Source organism: Thunnus thynnus, chromosome 14, assembly GCF_963924715.1.
Source record: "Thunnus thynnus chromosome 14, fThuThy2.1, whole genome shotgun sequence".
Lineage (NCBI taxonomy): Eukaryota > Metazoa > Chordata > Actinopteri > Scombriformes > Scombridae > Thunnus > Thunnus thynnus.
In genome coordinates this window covers 11,714,023-11,729,286 of record NC_089530.1, presented here as the reverse complement: position 1 = coordinate 11,729,286, position 15,264 = coordinate 11,714,023, and the positions used below count along the sequence as shown (strand labels likewise).

Here is a 15,264-nt window from a genome sequence, read left to right as displayed (position 1 = left end):
TTTCTCTTGTGACTGGCTGCTGTGATTATGACAATTGCTGTAACCGCATTTCTATATTTCCCTCATCACTATGCCACAAGCCTAATAACCTTGATACTCCTTCATCGCTATCCTTGTTGCAACTTTAGATTTTGTTTTGCAGACAGTTTGCTCAACGAATAGCAAAATATTTATTAATACTTTTTACAGCACAAACATCAGATGGTCAAAAATTCTTATATTGTAATAATTACAGCTTACAAATTGCTTAAGAGCAACATATATACACATCTCTGCAAGATAAACTGTTTCAACTTACAGTAAAAGCCTCAAAAACTGAACTGTACCAACAAATTATTTATATTATGCTGCATTCACATGGATTCAGGCAGATGGTAGATGGCAAGCTGGATATCATTTTAGTAGACAAGAGCAGGACGGTGAAATCAGGTGAGGCCAGCAGAGAATACTGGCAACTTTAAAAGTACACAGCATTGCTGTCGAAAATTAAAATATTTAAATTTTTGCCACAACAGAATTTACAACTGGATGTTATATAGAAAGAAGAAAGCTGACATATGGCAGGCAAATATGTCACTTTTATTAAGTTTCAAATTTTTTTAGGCGGGAAAGTAATAATTTAAATTCCCAATATGTTTATGGAAATAATGCATGTTTGGAAATTTCATTCAACGTTTTCAGGGGAGCCATTGGCTGGGTCCCGCCATTCTGTCAGACTGTTTGTTTTTCCTGTGCCTTCCAGAAGAGGTTGTCCGTTTGCCATCTATCATCTGCCTGAGTCCATGTGAATACAGGTGTACATGAGAAAAAGCATTATTCCTTTTTAGTACTGAAGTTTAATAAATAACAGAGAACTGAAAATCATTGGATGCTTATTTGCACAATAACTGTATTCTCTACATAGTTGGTGTAAATAACGGAGGTCTGTACTGTGCGTACTGTATGTCAATAATATTCTTCTATCACATAAACATTACAATATATGACATTTCATATGAATGAAACAGATTTATTACAAACAATATATTCCTAATGAAAAGTCCTATATTTATTTGCTGCTGAGTGATGTGTGTGTTCATGGCTCAATCTAAGATGTGATCACTTCGAGGGGCAATTTCTGATGCGCTTTTCTAAAAATAGGAGGCTCTAAGATTAATTTGTGCTGCATGCACCAGGCAGGAGTATCTAGCTCCCCGTGCCAAGCGTAAGATAGCTTCGATGTACCAGTTAATGGTGGTGTCGAAAATTTTTGGAAGACATCCACTGCTCTAAATCCAACAACATGATAGTCCTATTTGGAAGTGCCTATAATGGAAAATAGATCTGCAGTATGAAAGCTGTGGTGTTGTTTTACAGGTCACACTGTCTTCATCATTTCATCAGTTATTTTTATTTTCCAGAACCCTGAAAGGAAAGAAAAAACTATATTTGTTTCTTTTACAAAAACAGAAGTGGCTATATTAATCGTGGAAACTACATATTGAATTTGATACTTAAAAATGCTTTTGCAAGTGGAGTCACTCCCTCTTTTTGAGGTCTGCTGGTGAGCTGTGCTGTGGTGAACCCACTCTGAAACACTTTGACCTCTGACCCTGCTGATTCCTGCATTCACACTTCAGTGAACACTAAAGACATTGAAGGCATCCACTTTAAAATGCAGTTTTGCTATATACTCAGTGCATTGCATACAAGCTTTTAGAACAAATAAATTCAGGTTTGAAGACCTTTTTTGTCATCAAAGTTAAAATGTTTCCCATGTTGAAATCAGAGATAAGGTGTCAGACATTTTCTTTTTAGCTAACGGTGTTATATGGTGAGTTGTTATCACATAATAGGCTTCATTCAAGATTTTTACACAGGTCATAATCTCAAACCAATTAGCAATACAATTCTTGATAACCAAATCCAATAATTACCATATGAAAGACAGAGCTTGCAAATAAATAATTGGACATTTTCATATTTGGATTTGCAGCTGCAAAAGCCACCATAACAAATGACCAAATGTAGTGCCAACACACTTGTTCTAGAGATGTGTTGAGCAACTATTTAAACTGATGAATATGGATAAGAATGCAAAGCAGGTGAAACAATGCCATGAGAGTAAAGTGACAACACCCTCTTAGACTGTATTTGTGTGTGCTGGATGGGAATTTACTGGTTGGGTGGTCTACAGAACTTAATTTTGTCCTTCACCCTGTCACTTTCACTTCCTTGGCCATTTAGAGAGTGACAGAATACTACTAGGGCTGCAGGACTTAACATATTTTTGTTCCTAAATTAATTCCCACAGGAAACAGAAGAACTGCAGTATTCAAATGTCCAAAATTCATACAGGCAGTAGCTCCTGCTCACAATTTGCCATGCTTTGTTGAAGCTGTAATGAAGTCCACTCCTCTCATGTTATGTTTAAAACAGATACACCAACAAAAAGTGTGGAAAAATGTAGAAATATAGGTCAAGGCCAGCTTGTATTGAGCGGTAAATTAGCACTATATAGGCTAGCTGAAATACTGTAACAGCTTTATCATGAAAGTCATCCAGCTGCACCAGGTTTGATAAAAACAAGATATGAAGCAAATCTTTTCCTCTGAGGCAGCTGCATGGGGTACAGGGTGGTCTTTGAGTCAGCAGTGCGTGCTTGTTGCTCCATAAAAATCTATACATGTACAATTTTTTTGTATTTGTTTGTCTTCAAGTAAGAATTTGCTTTGTCCCATCTCATATCGCCAGTGGAATATTTAACATAGAATATGTTCATTGCCGTGCAGCTTTAAACACAAACTGGCTCTATAGAATTTGCTCTACATGGTTCAGCATTATCAATATGTTGTAAAAAGGAAACATGATGCAAACTTTATTGACAATCTGTTGAAAATGTTGTCATATGCCACAAGTATAACCACAAACTACAGAGCTAATAGCAGAAAAGCAAATCTAAAATATTATTCCAGTTCACATATCAGGCAAAGAGTGTTTCATAAGTTTGTCACATGCTACTGTACAGAAACAAAGCAGTACTTTCCAATAATAACATTTTTTTTTTCTTTTAAAATCTTTTCTCAGTATGAGAAAGAGTTCACAGAGGTGAAATTGACTTCACATTTACAGGTTCTTACTTGCAATAAAAGAGAAAATTTCAGTGGGAATATCTCATAAAGATAAATCTCTTCTTTATGCTCTATTTTTCACTCCAGCTGTGTAGAATGACATGTTTTACATCTTTCAACTAAATTAGTTGCTATTGGCTACAGCCCTGGTGGTGACTATGAACGGTATTTCAATCCCGAACTTAAGGGTTCGATTTTTTTTTTAACCCACCAGCATAGTAAGTACAAGTACCTTTTTTAAAAAACTGTTAACCAAACATTGATTCACTATGTTTGAGCATGTTACACGACCAGTTTTTCATTTTGTGATGATATCAGGCTAACATGCTCTTGATGCAACCTTGTCACATTGTACTCGGAGTCCAGTTATTTTAGTCCAACAGTATGACCGATGTGTTATAAGGGAAGACACAAGCTTTGCTTGATTGCATTGTTCCAGCCTGGTTTTCTGTCTCAAACTGAGACAAACGTAGAGCTATGAGAATCTTTTGAAGGTTGAAATGTTTTATTATATTATATCGTCAGAATTCATATCTACCCTCTAAGAAAATATACACACAAATATATGAATGGCCCACATTATGCTGCATCATGCTCATATTTACAAGTGTATAACCTTAAATCCATTGATAAACCATTTTTGCCAGTCAAGATGACACAGGTCCTGTGTTATAAATTCATTGTTATACCAGTCACCCAAATAATTACACAATTATAAATTGAAAAAACAATTATGTAAATTTGACATAATGTGGCTGAACTGTGTTAAAATTGTGATTCTGAATTATCAGGGTGAAATATGTGTGACACATTTAACAAGATTAGCGAACCTGTCACGTAATTACAAGACGAGCTCATACAGTGAGAAAACACAGTGGAACAGATCTCAGTAGAACAAGAAGGGATTGCATATTTATGAGAAAAGATCATATTATTACAGTAAACCTGATGCAAAGCAAGCCTACGAAATAATACACCTTTTTATAAAGGTGATTATAAGTTTGATTTAAATTAAATTCTGTTTAATTCTGGCAGGGTTTACTCATCATCTGTTTTTGTTCTCCTGAACTAGAGATAATCTGAGTAGACAAAACAACATATTTGTCATGGCGTATATCCCAATCATGTTGAGTGTCTGGAAGTCTCGTTCTGAGTATTAAGGGTCAGTCATCGCATATGTTCCCTGCCTTCAGGCATATGTCCCCAGCTCTACCTGAGCTCACTACTTTTTTTTTTTTCATTTCTTACTAAGGTGATTGCACTATCCCCATTCTCCCCAAATGCGCACTTGATTATATTTGATCTTATTTTGCCAGAAAGCTGTACTGCATGAATCGTACAGATGAAGTGAGCTGGACTCTTAGTATGCTCAGGGGGACAGAGGAAGTCCTGACGGAGAGGACAGAGATGAAGGTCGACTCACCCCGACTGCGCGCCAGCTGTCACAAGTGGACAGACAGGAGAATCACCTGAAACCTGAATTGATTTCTTTGAGTGAGAGAGAACGAAATTTCAGATATCTGTTGACCTCTCATGATGGAATGTGTCACAGCAGGGCCAAAGATGGAGCAAGAGAAAGAGTATAGACAGACAGCAAATGTCATTTCAGGAAAAGACAAGCAGTGCCTTTTGAAAAGCGCCACTGGCCAGCTCTTTTTACGGACACTCCTGTCACTTCCAACTGAATGTAAACTTCTGCACTCTGGTGCTTGTGTACCACTAATGAGAAGAAAACTATTTTTATTGCAGTAATTTCCCCAGTGTAAAAACACTTAGTGCTTACGCATGTTTTCTTGCTACATCTCACAAAGAAGGTACTGCTGCATTATACATAAGTATAAATTAATGTTTTCATATTATATCCCTGGTACTGGTACAATAGCCGTACGTCTTCTTTTATTCTCTTAGTTGCCTTCCTTCAAACAGCTGCTGCGGCTAGTTGATGATTTATTAACTTGAGGTATTTGATGAAGCTCTCCTACAGAAAGCCACTTGATAGAGTCTCCTAGCAATGGAAACAATTTCAAGCCAACTTCACAGATAATTAGGAACTTTAGCCGGCGGACTTGTTTTTGAAATAAGCTGAGCTCCCAGCAAATGCACTTATACCTCACCGCACTGGAAATGCTCTAAGGCGATGGTGAAATGAAGGGGGAGGGAACCCTTGTCGAGCAACTTTGTTTCATGTTTTAGAACCTCTTTTAAGAGTCGACTAACATGCAGCTTAGATTCCATGTACACAGTTATATCACAGTTGTCTACATGCATTTATGAAGTGTTTTTATACTGAATAAATACAGAGAGTAAGATATTTACAGGAGGAGAACCTACTTTAAATATCTATTGTATGTTGTTATGCCTGTGAGATCATGCAGGTTAAACAGGACTCTTTTAATATCAGTCTTGGAGTAAGACAGGGTGGTATATTATCTTTGTGCTTACTTGAGTGAAGTATGGATAAGTTGTGCGGGCAGTTAAAGGTACCCTTCTGGATTTTTTGTCCACTAGTAGCGAACTGGAGCGCACACTCGCTTGTTTGTGTCTTGCATTTTCACTGATTGACATTTACGTGTGGTAATGCAGCAACAAATAGCAATGCACTAAAAAAAAGGCAGTGAAGAAGAAAACTGCCAGCATGCAGATGGATGTAAACAATATTAAAATTTTTCAAATGTTTTATGAGGAAGGAAATGGATTCACAAGTTTGTTAGACCTAAAGGATATACACAATATAGTGAGAAACACTGAATGTAAACATAACTTTTTGTTTACAAGAAAACACCACAGTGCGCCTTTAAATCCTTGTAAAACAGGGTTGTGTTCTTTAGCAGTCCTACGATTAATATTTTTATGTATGCAGGTGATTTGCTTATATTTTCTCCACCACAATAATTATATCCTCCCAATATGGTTCTGACTTTGACATCAGATGTAATACCGAAAAGAGTAAATCGATGATAATTAGATATATCCTGAATTCTACTCAAGTGGAGAAGCTCTTAAGGTAAACAGTGGGGTCAAATATCTCGGGCACCATTTTATATGACTTAATGGACGATAAAGATGTATTATGAAAATGTTCAAAATTATATACTGTGTTCAACACACTTGTAAACCAATTTCACATGTGTTCAACTGATGTCAAGGTCTCTCTGTTAAGAGCTTATTGCTCACCTATGTGCACAAAAATAGCAGTGTGTTGAGGCATATGGAAGGAATTGTGTATGTATTAGTCATATGTGCATCAGCATACAGTAATTGTACCCACATGTCAGACAGTGATAAGGAGACTCATGTCCAAACATACAATGTGTCCATAATTGGAAAAGATAGAGAAGAACATGACACTCACGTGCAGATCTTTATTTGTTCCCTGTGAGATTAGTTTTATTTTGTGACACAGCTTTTAGTATATTATGTGTATTGTATGTGTTAAGTATTTATGTGTGGGTTTTTAAAGTTTGGGTTATCTCATCTTATGCTGCTAGACACTTTAAAATAAATACATTGAAATTCATTTTAAATTGAAAATACTGGCCTCACTAGTTTTAAACCCATAAGGACAATATACTGTAGGTTTGCTACAGTCCATAACATCATTAAATAGTTTGAGATATTAGGCAGTTAATGTTTTATATGACGCCTTTGCTTCTTATATGAGGCTGAAATTTCATTTTCTGCGACACCATAGCAGTGTGTTTGTTCTGCCTCTCTGACTGATTGAATTTATACATATCTGCATGTCTGTATGCAGTATGTTTGTGTACCCATAATTGCAGGAGTATAGATGAATCACTGCATAATGTACAGTGTATGGACCAGGAATACATGCCGTCAGAGAAACAAATCCATTTTCTTTCGCCTAATTATTCCATTACCTCTGTAATTTCATTAACAAAGCTTTGCTATAAAAGGGAGAAGCAGAAGACTGTCAGAGGTAATTAAAAGATAAGGTGAACAGTACAGTCTGCTTGCCCTAGCTACATTAAGACATTGAGCTTCTACAGTGAGAGAGCGTAATATCCCCTCAACATGCTCGTGTGCACACACAGAGACACACACATATACGCACCGAAGGGATGACGGAGGTGCTCTCCCACCTGCCAACAGACCCCTCACAGACATGTGCACCAGAGGGAGATGTGTTGCAGTCCCGTGGCGTCGGACTGGTGAGATATGAAATGTGACGGGTGCACAATGGTTGTCAACATGAATGACTCATAAACAAGACTCACATTAGGACAGTCTCCACCATGGTGTTCATTTTTGCAGAGATTGGAGAGGAGGCCCGACACCATCACAAATACCACTTCTCACTTCCTTTTTTTTTTTTTTTGTTTTTTTTTTGTTTTTCTTTTTACGTTGCGTTTATGTGGGCTGGGGAAATAAGCTCGCTCCAGTAAACCATTACAAATGCGTGGATCATTCCGACTCGTGTGACTCTGTGTTTCTGTTTTGCACTTGGTTTGTTTGACCCTCAAGCACATTGTGAACAACATACCACACACATCCTTTTTTTAACAAAAACATAAAGACAAAACCTATGATTTATTTATTCATTGATTCATTATTTATGGGGACACTGTTGTGAAGAAGATTAAGTAAGTTTGATCTACATTTTACAACCTAAGCTGTCATTAAGGGTATTCTCTGGAATGACTTCTACACATTTAACACATATTTGTTCAGATGTGGTTTAGCTGACGTGATTGGAAGGGGAAAAATTATACTACTCAGTGGTACCAATAATTTCAGACACATTTGGTCTACAGAGGCTGTTTTGCAGCTTTATAGCTAGTAAAACAAGTATCTCTATGGTTGTATAATGACTGCAGATGGGGAGTTTTAACGAGAAACTGACACCCTGAGTATTGCTGTAGCTACTCCACCCTCCAGCTGCAAGGATGAGAAGCATAAAAACGAGCAGATTAGAGGAGAATAGTGGATCAACTTCATCAGTTAATTAAACTCTATTGCAGCTTGATGAGCAATTAATCAAGGCACTGTGCAGAGTGTCAGGCAGGGCTGAATTCTTCGGGTGCGGTATGTGTGCACTGTACAGTATGTTCCCAGGGGGGCAGCCCTGTGGGGAGCAGCACTTACCAAGTGAGCAGCCCTAAAATTGTACAGGGTGTAATGGGCTGGGTTTATATAAGCAGCTATCAATCACTCCCTGACATAAGCCTGCACCCTATTAGAGCTCTAGGATTAGGCTCCTCTCAGTGTTGAACTAAGTGAGGAACTACTTGTCTAAGTAGATCAAATTTCAGGAAATGATGAAATGTATTGGATTATTATTTATAAAAGAATAATATTGGTGTTTAAAGCCAATACACAGCCCTATCTCAGAAGGCAGAGGCAATAACAGTCAAAGTTAATCACGTTAATGTGGGAGAAACAAGGTCTCTAAGCATGTCAGAAATTTAACTTTGTGTTTTCTCAGTTTGAAGATTTAGCTCTTATCTTTCATCAGACATCTGACTCCCTAAATCTGATGGTTTGGGTTTTTGTCCTTTGTCTGTTACCACTTTCATCTACCTCTTCATCTCTTTCAAGACTGTGACTTAGGCTTTTTTTATGCTATGGAAATTTGAGTTGGCAGTTGTGACTAAATGCAGTAAATTTATTAACGAGACCACGGGGAACATTAAAAGTCAATTGAAGGAGGCTATTAAAAGCAGGATTTTAATTGGGTTGGTCCCTCCACTGAACCTTTTTTTTCTATCTCCTTTTTTTTTCCAAGAGAAATGGTACTAAAAAGTTCTGAATTAATGTGTTCAGTGTGTGATAGTCCTTGAAAGAAAGTTCCCTTTTGGTATGCCATCACAGATGCGTTTCTTATATAGAAAATGATAAAAAGTGTGTGCGCAGCAGACTTGGTGTGAGGTCTGATGTTGGCAGATGCTCTTGGTATCTGCTGCCTCTTGCTGCATTTAGTCCTGCTGAGGAGCTGCTGTCTCTGTGGCTCTTGCTGAAGGGTTTCAAGAGGGGCAAATCTCTCAAAATGACACAGATTAACACATGCGCGAGGTTTTACTACAACATCAGTGTCTACAGATCATCCTATCACCCACTGAGTTCTGAAAACCTGACTCGAGCCGCATACTGTGCTTTTCAGTTTTTGTTGATTTGGTGTTTATGCCTGCAAGGAGTCAGTAAATTGTGTTAGTACTGTAGCTTTAATGCATCAGATTATATAATCTGTTCAAATTACATTACAAAGCATACAATTGTCCTAGTTTTGGTAACAGGGTGTGACACATTACAAATGGTTTTAATTGCACTTTAGCTTCTGGCTCTTGAGAAGTGCTCGACTCATTTTGCACTATAAGGGAACCGCATGCTGGCGGTGTGTGTGTCTGTGTGTGTGTCTGTGTGTGTGAGTGTCTGGTGGGGGGCTTGAAAAAGAGTCAATTTGTGCATATGGAAGAGTTATAGAGAGAGAGATGGAGATGCAGTGTAGTATTGGCTGTGCTGACTGGATAATGACATGCAGAGTGCTGCGCTGCTACAGTAGGTTGAGCCTCCAACCAGATGCTCCTTTCACTGCAGCTCATAAGCAGAGAGAGAGAGGCTGCACTAACATATGCATACATTATAGCTGGATTAAGCAGTAAGATTCAGGGACTTCGATCATGTACTGTAAAAGGAGCTTATTAGAGTAGATAGATAGATCTGAGGAGACTGAGGCTAAGTTGGGTTCAAACTTCCTTTGAGACATTTTCTTTATATTTCCATGATTCGACTATTGTTATGCTTGTTATGTAGTGACAGCAGTATTCACTGCAATTTAATGATTCAGTCTCACACTCACTGTTCGGATTCAGTGATACTCTCTCAGCCAGCTCTGAAGCTACTTTAGGATGGTTAATGTGATGATGGGGAGAGGCCTGTCTAGAACATTTTGGATGGTAGGCCATTTAACTGATGCTATGAACACAATAGAGAACTAAATATACAGTGGGCCTATGTGTCCTGTTTAAATATTCTTTTCAAGTTTTTAAGAAGAAGACAGAACTTTCAGAAGCACATTTAAGTACAACACATATGGTAAGTGGCTGCCAATCCAATGCAAACGTCCATATAATCTGCCATACAGTCAACAAAGCGTTGTGACAAGTATCAGTACTTCAGTATCAAGGAGAGCGGATGCCTTTATATACTGTATGTTCCTCTAAGGGGTGAGAGATATAGACACCACAGGACTACAGCAGCACTACATACATGGTAGAGGAAAAAGTACTGATAAGATTATGTTTAATGTCCTTGTGTTTTCTGACCTCATTACTTCATGGTGTATTTGATATACTTTTGAGTCTGAGAATAAAAAAGTAGATGATACAAAATTGCCTCCACTTCATTTAAAGGCTTTTCTGATTCCAATCTCGTCCTTATTTAATAATAAAAAAAAACAATTACCTATAATGTTCAAAATGTGGTAGGGGCAAGAACTAACCCCAGTCCCTCCCCTGGTAACAGGACAAGGATTTTATGTTTAAAATGGGCTCCAGGTCAAAAAGCAATGACCATATGGTTCATTTCATCAAGCGGACGGTCCACTATAAAAAGTGCGGTCCCGCTAATGGGGTGAAAATGCCGTCTGCAAACTGAATTCACGAACAAAGTTTGTATTATTAAATTACAGTGATTCCATTAGGTCTAGTAGAAGTACTGTATATTGTAATGAATTACCATTGTTCTGTATGTGAATGACTTCCCAGAAGACTGAAATAAATTTAATCAGTAACTCACAAAACAAAAAGTGACTCTTAATACATACTTGCTCTGTTTACATGCAGCAGAGTTCTTAATTTCTCGGTGACCTTTAAAAATTGTAAAAAGAGTTCACATAAATACGTGTCGGGCATTTCACAGTGAAGCTCTTTGTCATTAAAACCGAGTCTTGTTTGTGTTCTTCTCTTTTCAGGAAAAAGGAAACATTGCCGTTGTATTTAATGTCGGAACAGATGACATTAATATTGAGGAGACGTCAAAGTTTGTAAATGACGGAAAGTACCATATAGTGAAGTTTACGAGGAGTGGGGGTAATGCCACTCTGCAGGTGGATGACCTGCCAGTCATTGAGCGCTACCCCACAGGTGAGTGACCCCGTCTGTCTTTAATTATATCTGCTGCTGTTTAAAGGCAATAAAATGACCAAGAGATTATCAAGACAACTTTTAAAGCCTTATCTGTTAGGATGTTTATGTTGACTTGGCATGTGCTTTAATTGCTTTTTTATTTTTCTGTTTCCAGCAGCTGTTAGGAATAATACTGGTGTTGTTGAGTTTTTTTCTCATCTCTGATGTTTATCACTTTACATTAATCAATGCTGTTAAACAGTAAAATGTTGCATTTAAGAGCTCCTATTGTCTAAAATATAAAGTGTATAAAAGGGCAACCACCCACCCTGTCTACATGTCTGCACGGTATTCCCCATATACATTAATAATCCACCTACATGTTCACAGAAAGACAAATCAATAGACTATTTACAGCCAAATTACCAGTTTTATTGTGGCAAGTAATTGTGTGCCAGTTCAATATTTATTCCTCTGTCAATACAGCAGATTGATTGAATTAAGGCCACGAGTAGACAAACCTGTAATAACAAATTAACTGAATAAATCTATTGCTTACTCAGAATTAATTACCAGATGATCAGCTGCATTACAGTGTATGGCTTAACTATGACAATGCACTTTCATATTAATCATTTTCACAGTTACTAATAACAACAATAATTTTCATTTGTGTAGCACTTTTCTTAAACACAGTTAACATGACAGAGGAAGATGAATACACCAATTACTGTGCCGTGTTCTCTCAGCCTGCGATGTGTGTAGTTGCATAATTAATATTTAGTAATTTATAAAAGTGTAATATATACTATAAATTATATGTTATATGACTGCAATACTTGTAATACATTTACAGTCTTGCAGTAACAGATAACTTGCATATGAAACTGGAAGGTGTAGATACATATTCGGGGAAATGGAAGGTCTGCGATGCTATTTTTGGAGGGCAACTGTGAAGTAATCTACTAACAGAAATGGAAAACAACTCAGCAACACCGGTATGTTTCTGTAGAACGTCAGTATGTCAGTAGTATGACTGCTTTTACTTGAAAAGTATTTAAATGCCACTGCTTGTGTTGTTGAAATTGTTCACTTTTAACTGCTTAAAGGCTTTGACAAAAGCTATAGAGGATTAAAGGAGTGTGATGACTGATCTGTCAAAAAAAAAGAAGAAAAAAAGTAATGCTCATACAAAAACACCAAACTTGTTTTAGGAACAAGTGAAGCATTTACTCCAGAAGAGTAGACTGGGCGACAGGACAAACACAAGACAAATTCAACCTGTCTCTCCCCGTATGCATAATGTTTGGTGACCTTTTTAACTGTGACCAGTGCATTCATCCAAATGAAAGAGGGTTGAGAGAGGGACTCAATCCTTGCTGCTTGCCTCAGGTGAAACAGGGACGCTAATGGCTTTTGACATGTCGTGGACATGGCAGAATGCACAGCGGGGTTAAATGCCTGGATGCTACTATCTCAATCTTCAAACAACAAACATCTTCAGTCCTCTAAACACCCATGATGCATACAGATGTGCTGCTCATAAGCTGAATAAATTGGTGAAAACAACTTTTTTTTTTGTTTTATATGTTGTTATATGTGTCATTAACAGTCACTTATTGAAGGTTTTACTGCAGAGTGAAATTTTATGGTTAACTTCTGCTCAATATGAAATATATCACTTTGTAAAACACTATCAGTCAAGATCACTGACATACAATAGCTTTGCAGTTAATAATTTATTGGACTGTTTAATGCCCAGCAATAGAAAACATAGCCCAGTAAGTATTCCACAAGCAAGTGAGTTTTATTATGTTTTATACTGGTTGTTAACACATTGTAATGAGGAGCACAATCTGTATATTTTGAATTCCTCATCACTGAGTTGTAAAATCTAAAAGACCAGATAATAATATTAGATGAATTCCTCTTATGATAAGTGCTGAGTTATAAATGCTGCAGGGGAAAGTGACCAACCTCATCCCCACCAATCATGCATCAGTGACAATGCCAAGTCAAGCTACCTTATTAGGCTCGTTGCAGACTAATTACATCTAATCACAATTACTGCGCAGTTCCTCCCCTCATCCCCAGCACACAAAGCCATTATTCTCTCAGCTCGCCTGTAGTTTGATTAGTATCCATGTATGCCTCTAACGCACTCATAATAGCAGCCCTCAGCCACTCTTAGGCCACTCACAGATCAACAGTGATTATAATAAGAGTAGACAGCAAAGATAAAAATGATGGCTAGAGAGTGAGAAAGACAGAGAGGAGAAGATTATATGGGAGGGAGCGATCATTCTCAGAGCAAGGAAATAATTGCTTCACCGGGGCCTATATTGCTGCCCTCGTAATCTCATTAAAAAAAGTCTCGTACTGCATATATGGGCCATTAAAAGTCTTTAGCACAATTATTAGAATCTAAAATGCAAAACGCACATGCAGACGCATAACTAGCTTTCTATTTGTTGTAGTTTAGTCCTCTTCCCTTTATCCTCACCCCGCTTTCATTCTGCCCACACACAAAAGGCTGGGCAGCAACAAAAAAATCTGCCCCTTCTCCCGAGTCTTGGCCATGGAAGTAATACCATCACAATGGTGCTGCCAGGCCCGCAGGGTACAGGTCAGTATCCTATCGGAGCACCCAATGAACACGCGCTGCACACAAAGATAATGGAGAAGTCCCTGGCCTTATTCTTTTACTGTTATCAGAGCGTGGTGCACTTACAGAGCTCTCTGTCTCTCACTCCACTCTCCTCAGCTCTCAGTTCCCTATTTTTCAGTCCTTTTTACCTCTATCTGTCCACCCCTGCCCCCTCCTCTGTCGATCTCACCCTCTGTCCTGTTTTTCCACCTTGCGTTGGGGAGTCTGATTTGTGGGATACAAGGGGAGGAGGGTTAGGTTTATCCATCAAAGCTCCATCCTATCTGCTCCGGTTTCTCCTCTGTTCTATCCATGAGCCTATTCAGTCTATTGTGCAAGCAGTCATCACTGAGCATGCTTAAAAATGGTGCAGTGGTTGCCACAGCCAAAGTAGCATAAAAAAGGGGAATTGAATAATAAAAATAATAGTGAGATTTGTGTAGGTTCCTCCTTTTTAATTCTCCCAGCTCCATGAACAGAAGAAGCATTTGCATATTTGTTCATTTAATGTGGCGAGTGTCCTAGGGCTTGTAATAAGATAAAGCCCCCACCTTATCTGACCACTTTATTAACAAAAAAGAAAACAAGTGAGTGAGGGCAAAGCGGGTCGGTTGGGAGGGCTCAGCTGAATCGCTGCTGTCTGGCGGAGGAGATAAGCTAGGCTGTCCCATACCAAACCAAATCACCACTCAGCAGCAGTCACAGGCTCCGCTTGCAGGCAGGATGAATGGGCTCTACTGCTGCATCGAAGCCCAGGGGATAGCATTGTTTAACACTCCGGTGTCCCACAGTGGGGATCAATACACGATCAGACCTTGATTATATCCACACTTAATTAACCTCAGTATAAGGACAGACTGAGCGTGGCGCAGGGTGCAGAGCCAAACAGATAAAGCGCTACCGTCTTTGAAAATAGAGCATGTTTTTGCACAAAAGTAGAGGATTTTGGCACAGTGGTACACTGTGTGTAAGGATAAGTGCGTGTGTGTTTATTGTATGTGTGTGTGCCTGCCAGCCTGACACTGTTTTCTATTAGTTCCCTTGCACTCCTCCTTAACAATTTCATATTGTTAAAATTTTTGATAGCAGCATGTAGAGAAATACAAAAGCTGTGATTTTAAATGAAAATTAAAAGATATCCATTTCATCGTCATGCATCGTGGCTGTCAAGAAACTAAGCATGTATGTATGTCAAGAAATTATCATTAATTAATAATGACTATATTAGATAAAATGCCACTTAAATGAGCGTTGCTCTCCCTCGGTCTTTGTGTCCTCACCGTCCTCCCAACAGCTGCAGGCTAACTGTTCTCCAGAGCCCAGTTTGATGCTGACCTCTCCTCAGATGAGGTGTCAGAGTAGCAGGAAGCAGAGAGGTGACATAGCTAACACCCTGTGACTGACAAATGGAAGTGACAAGAATTAA

General features: G+C 38.3%; 1 protein-coding gene across 14 annotated transcripts in view; it reads left to right on the top strand.

Annotated features, from left to right (window-relative positions):
- Positions 1-15,264, top strand: part of LOC137196888 (neurexin-1a) — a 270,048-nt gene that overhangs the window by 210,740 nt on the left and 44,044 nt on the right. For all 14 annotated transcript variants that reach the window (XM_067609836.1, XM_067609837.1, XM_067609835.1 and 11 more), the window contains one exon: positions 11,038-11,209. In XM_067609836.1, coding sequence (XP_067465937.1) covers positions 11,038-11,209 — 172 coding nt within the window. The remainder of the gene's footprint in view (positions 1-11,037; positions 11,210-15,264) is intronic.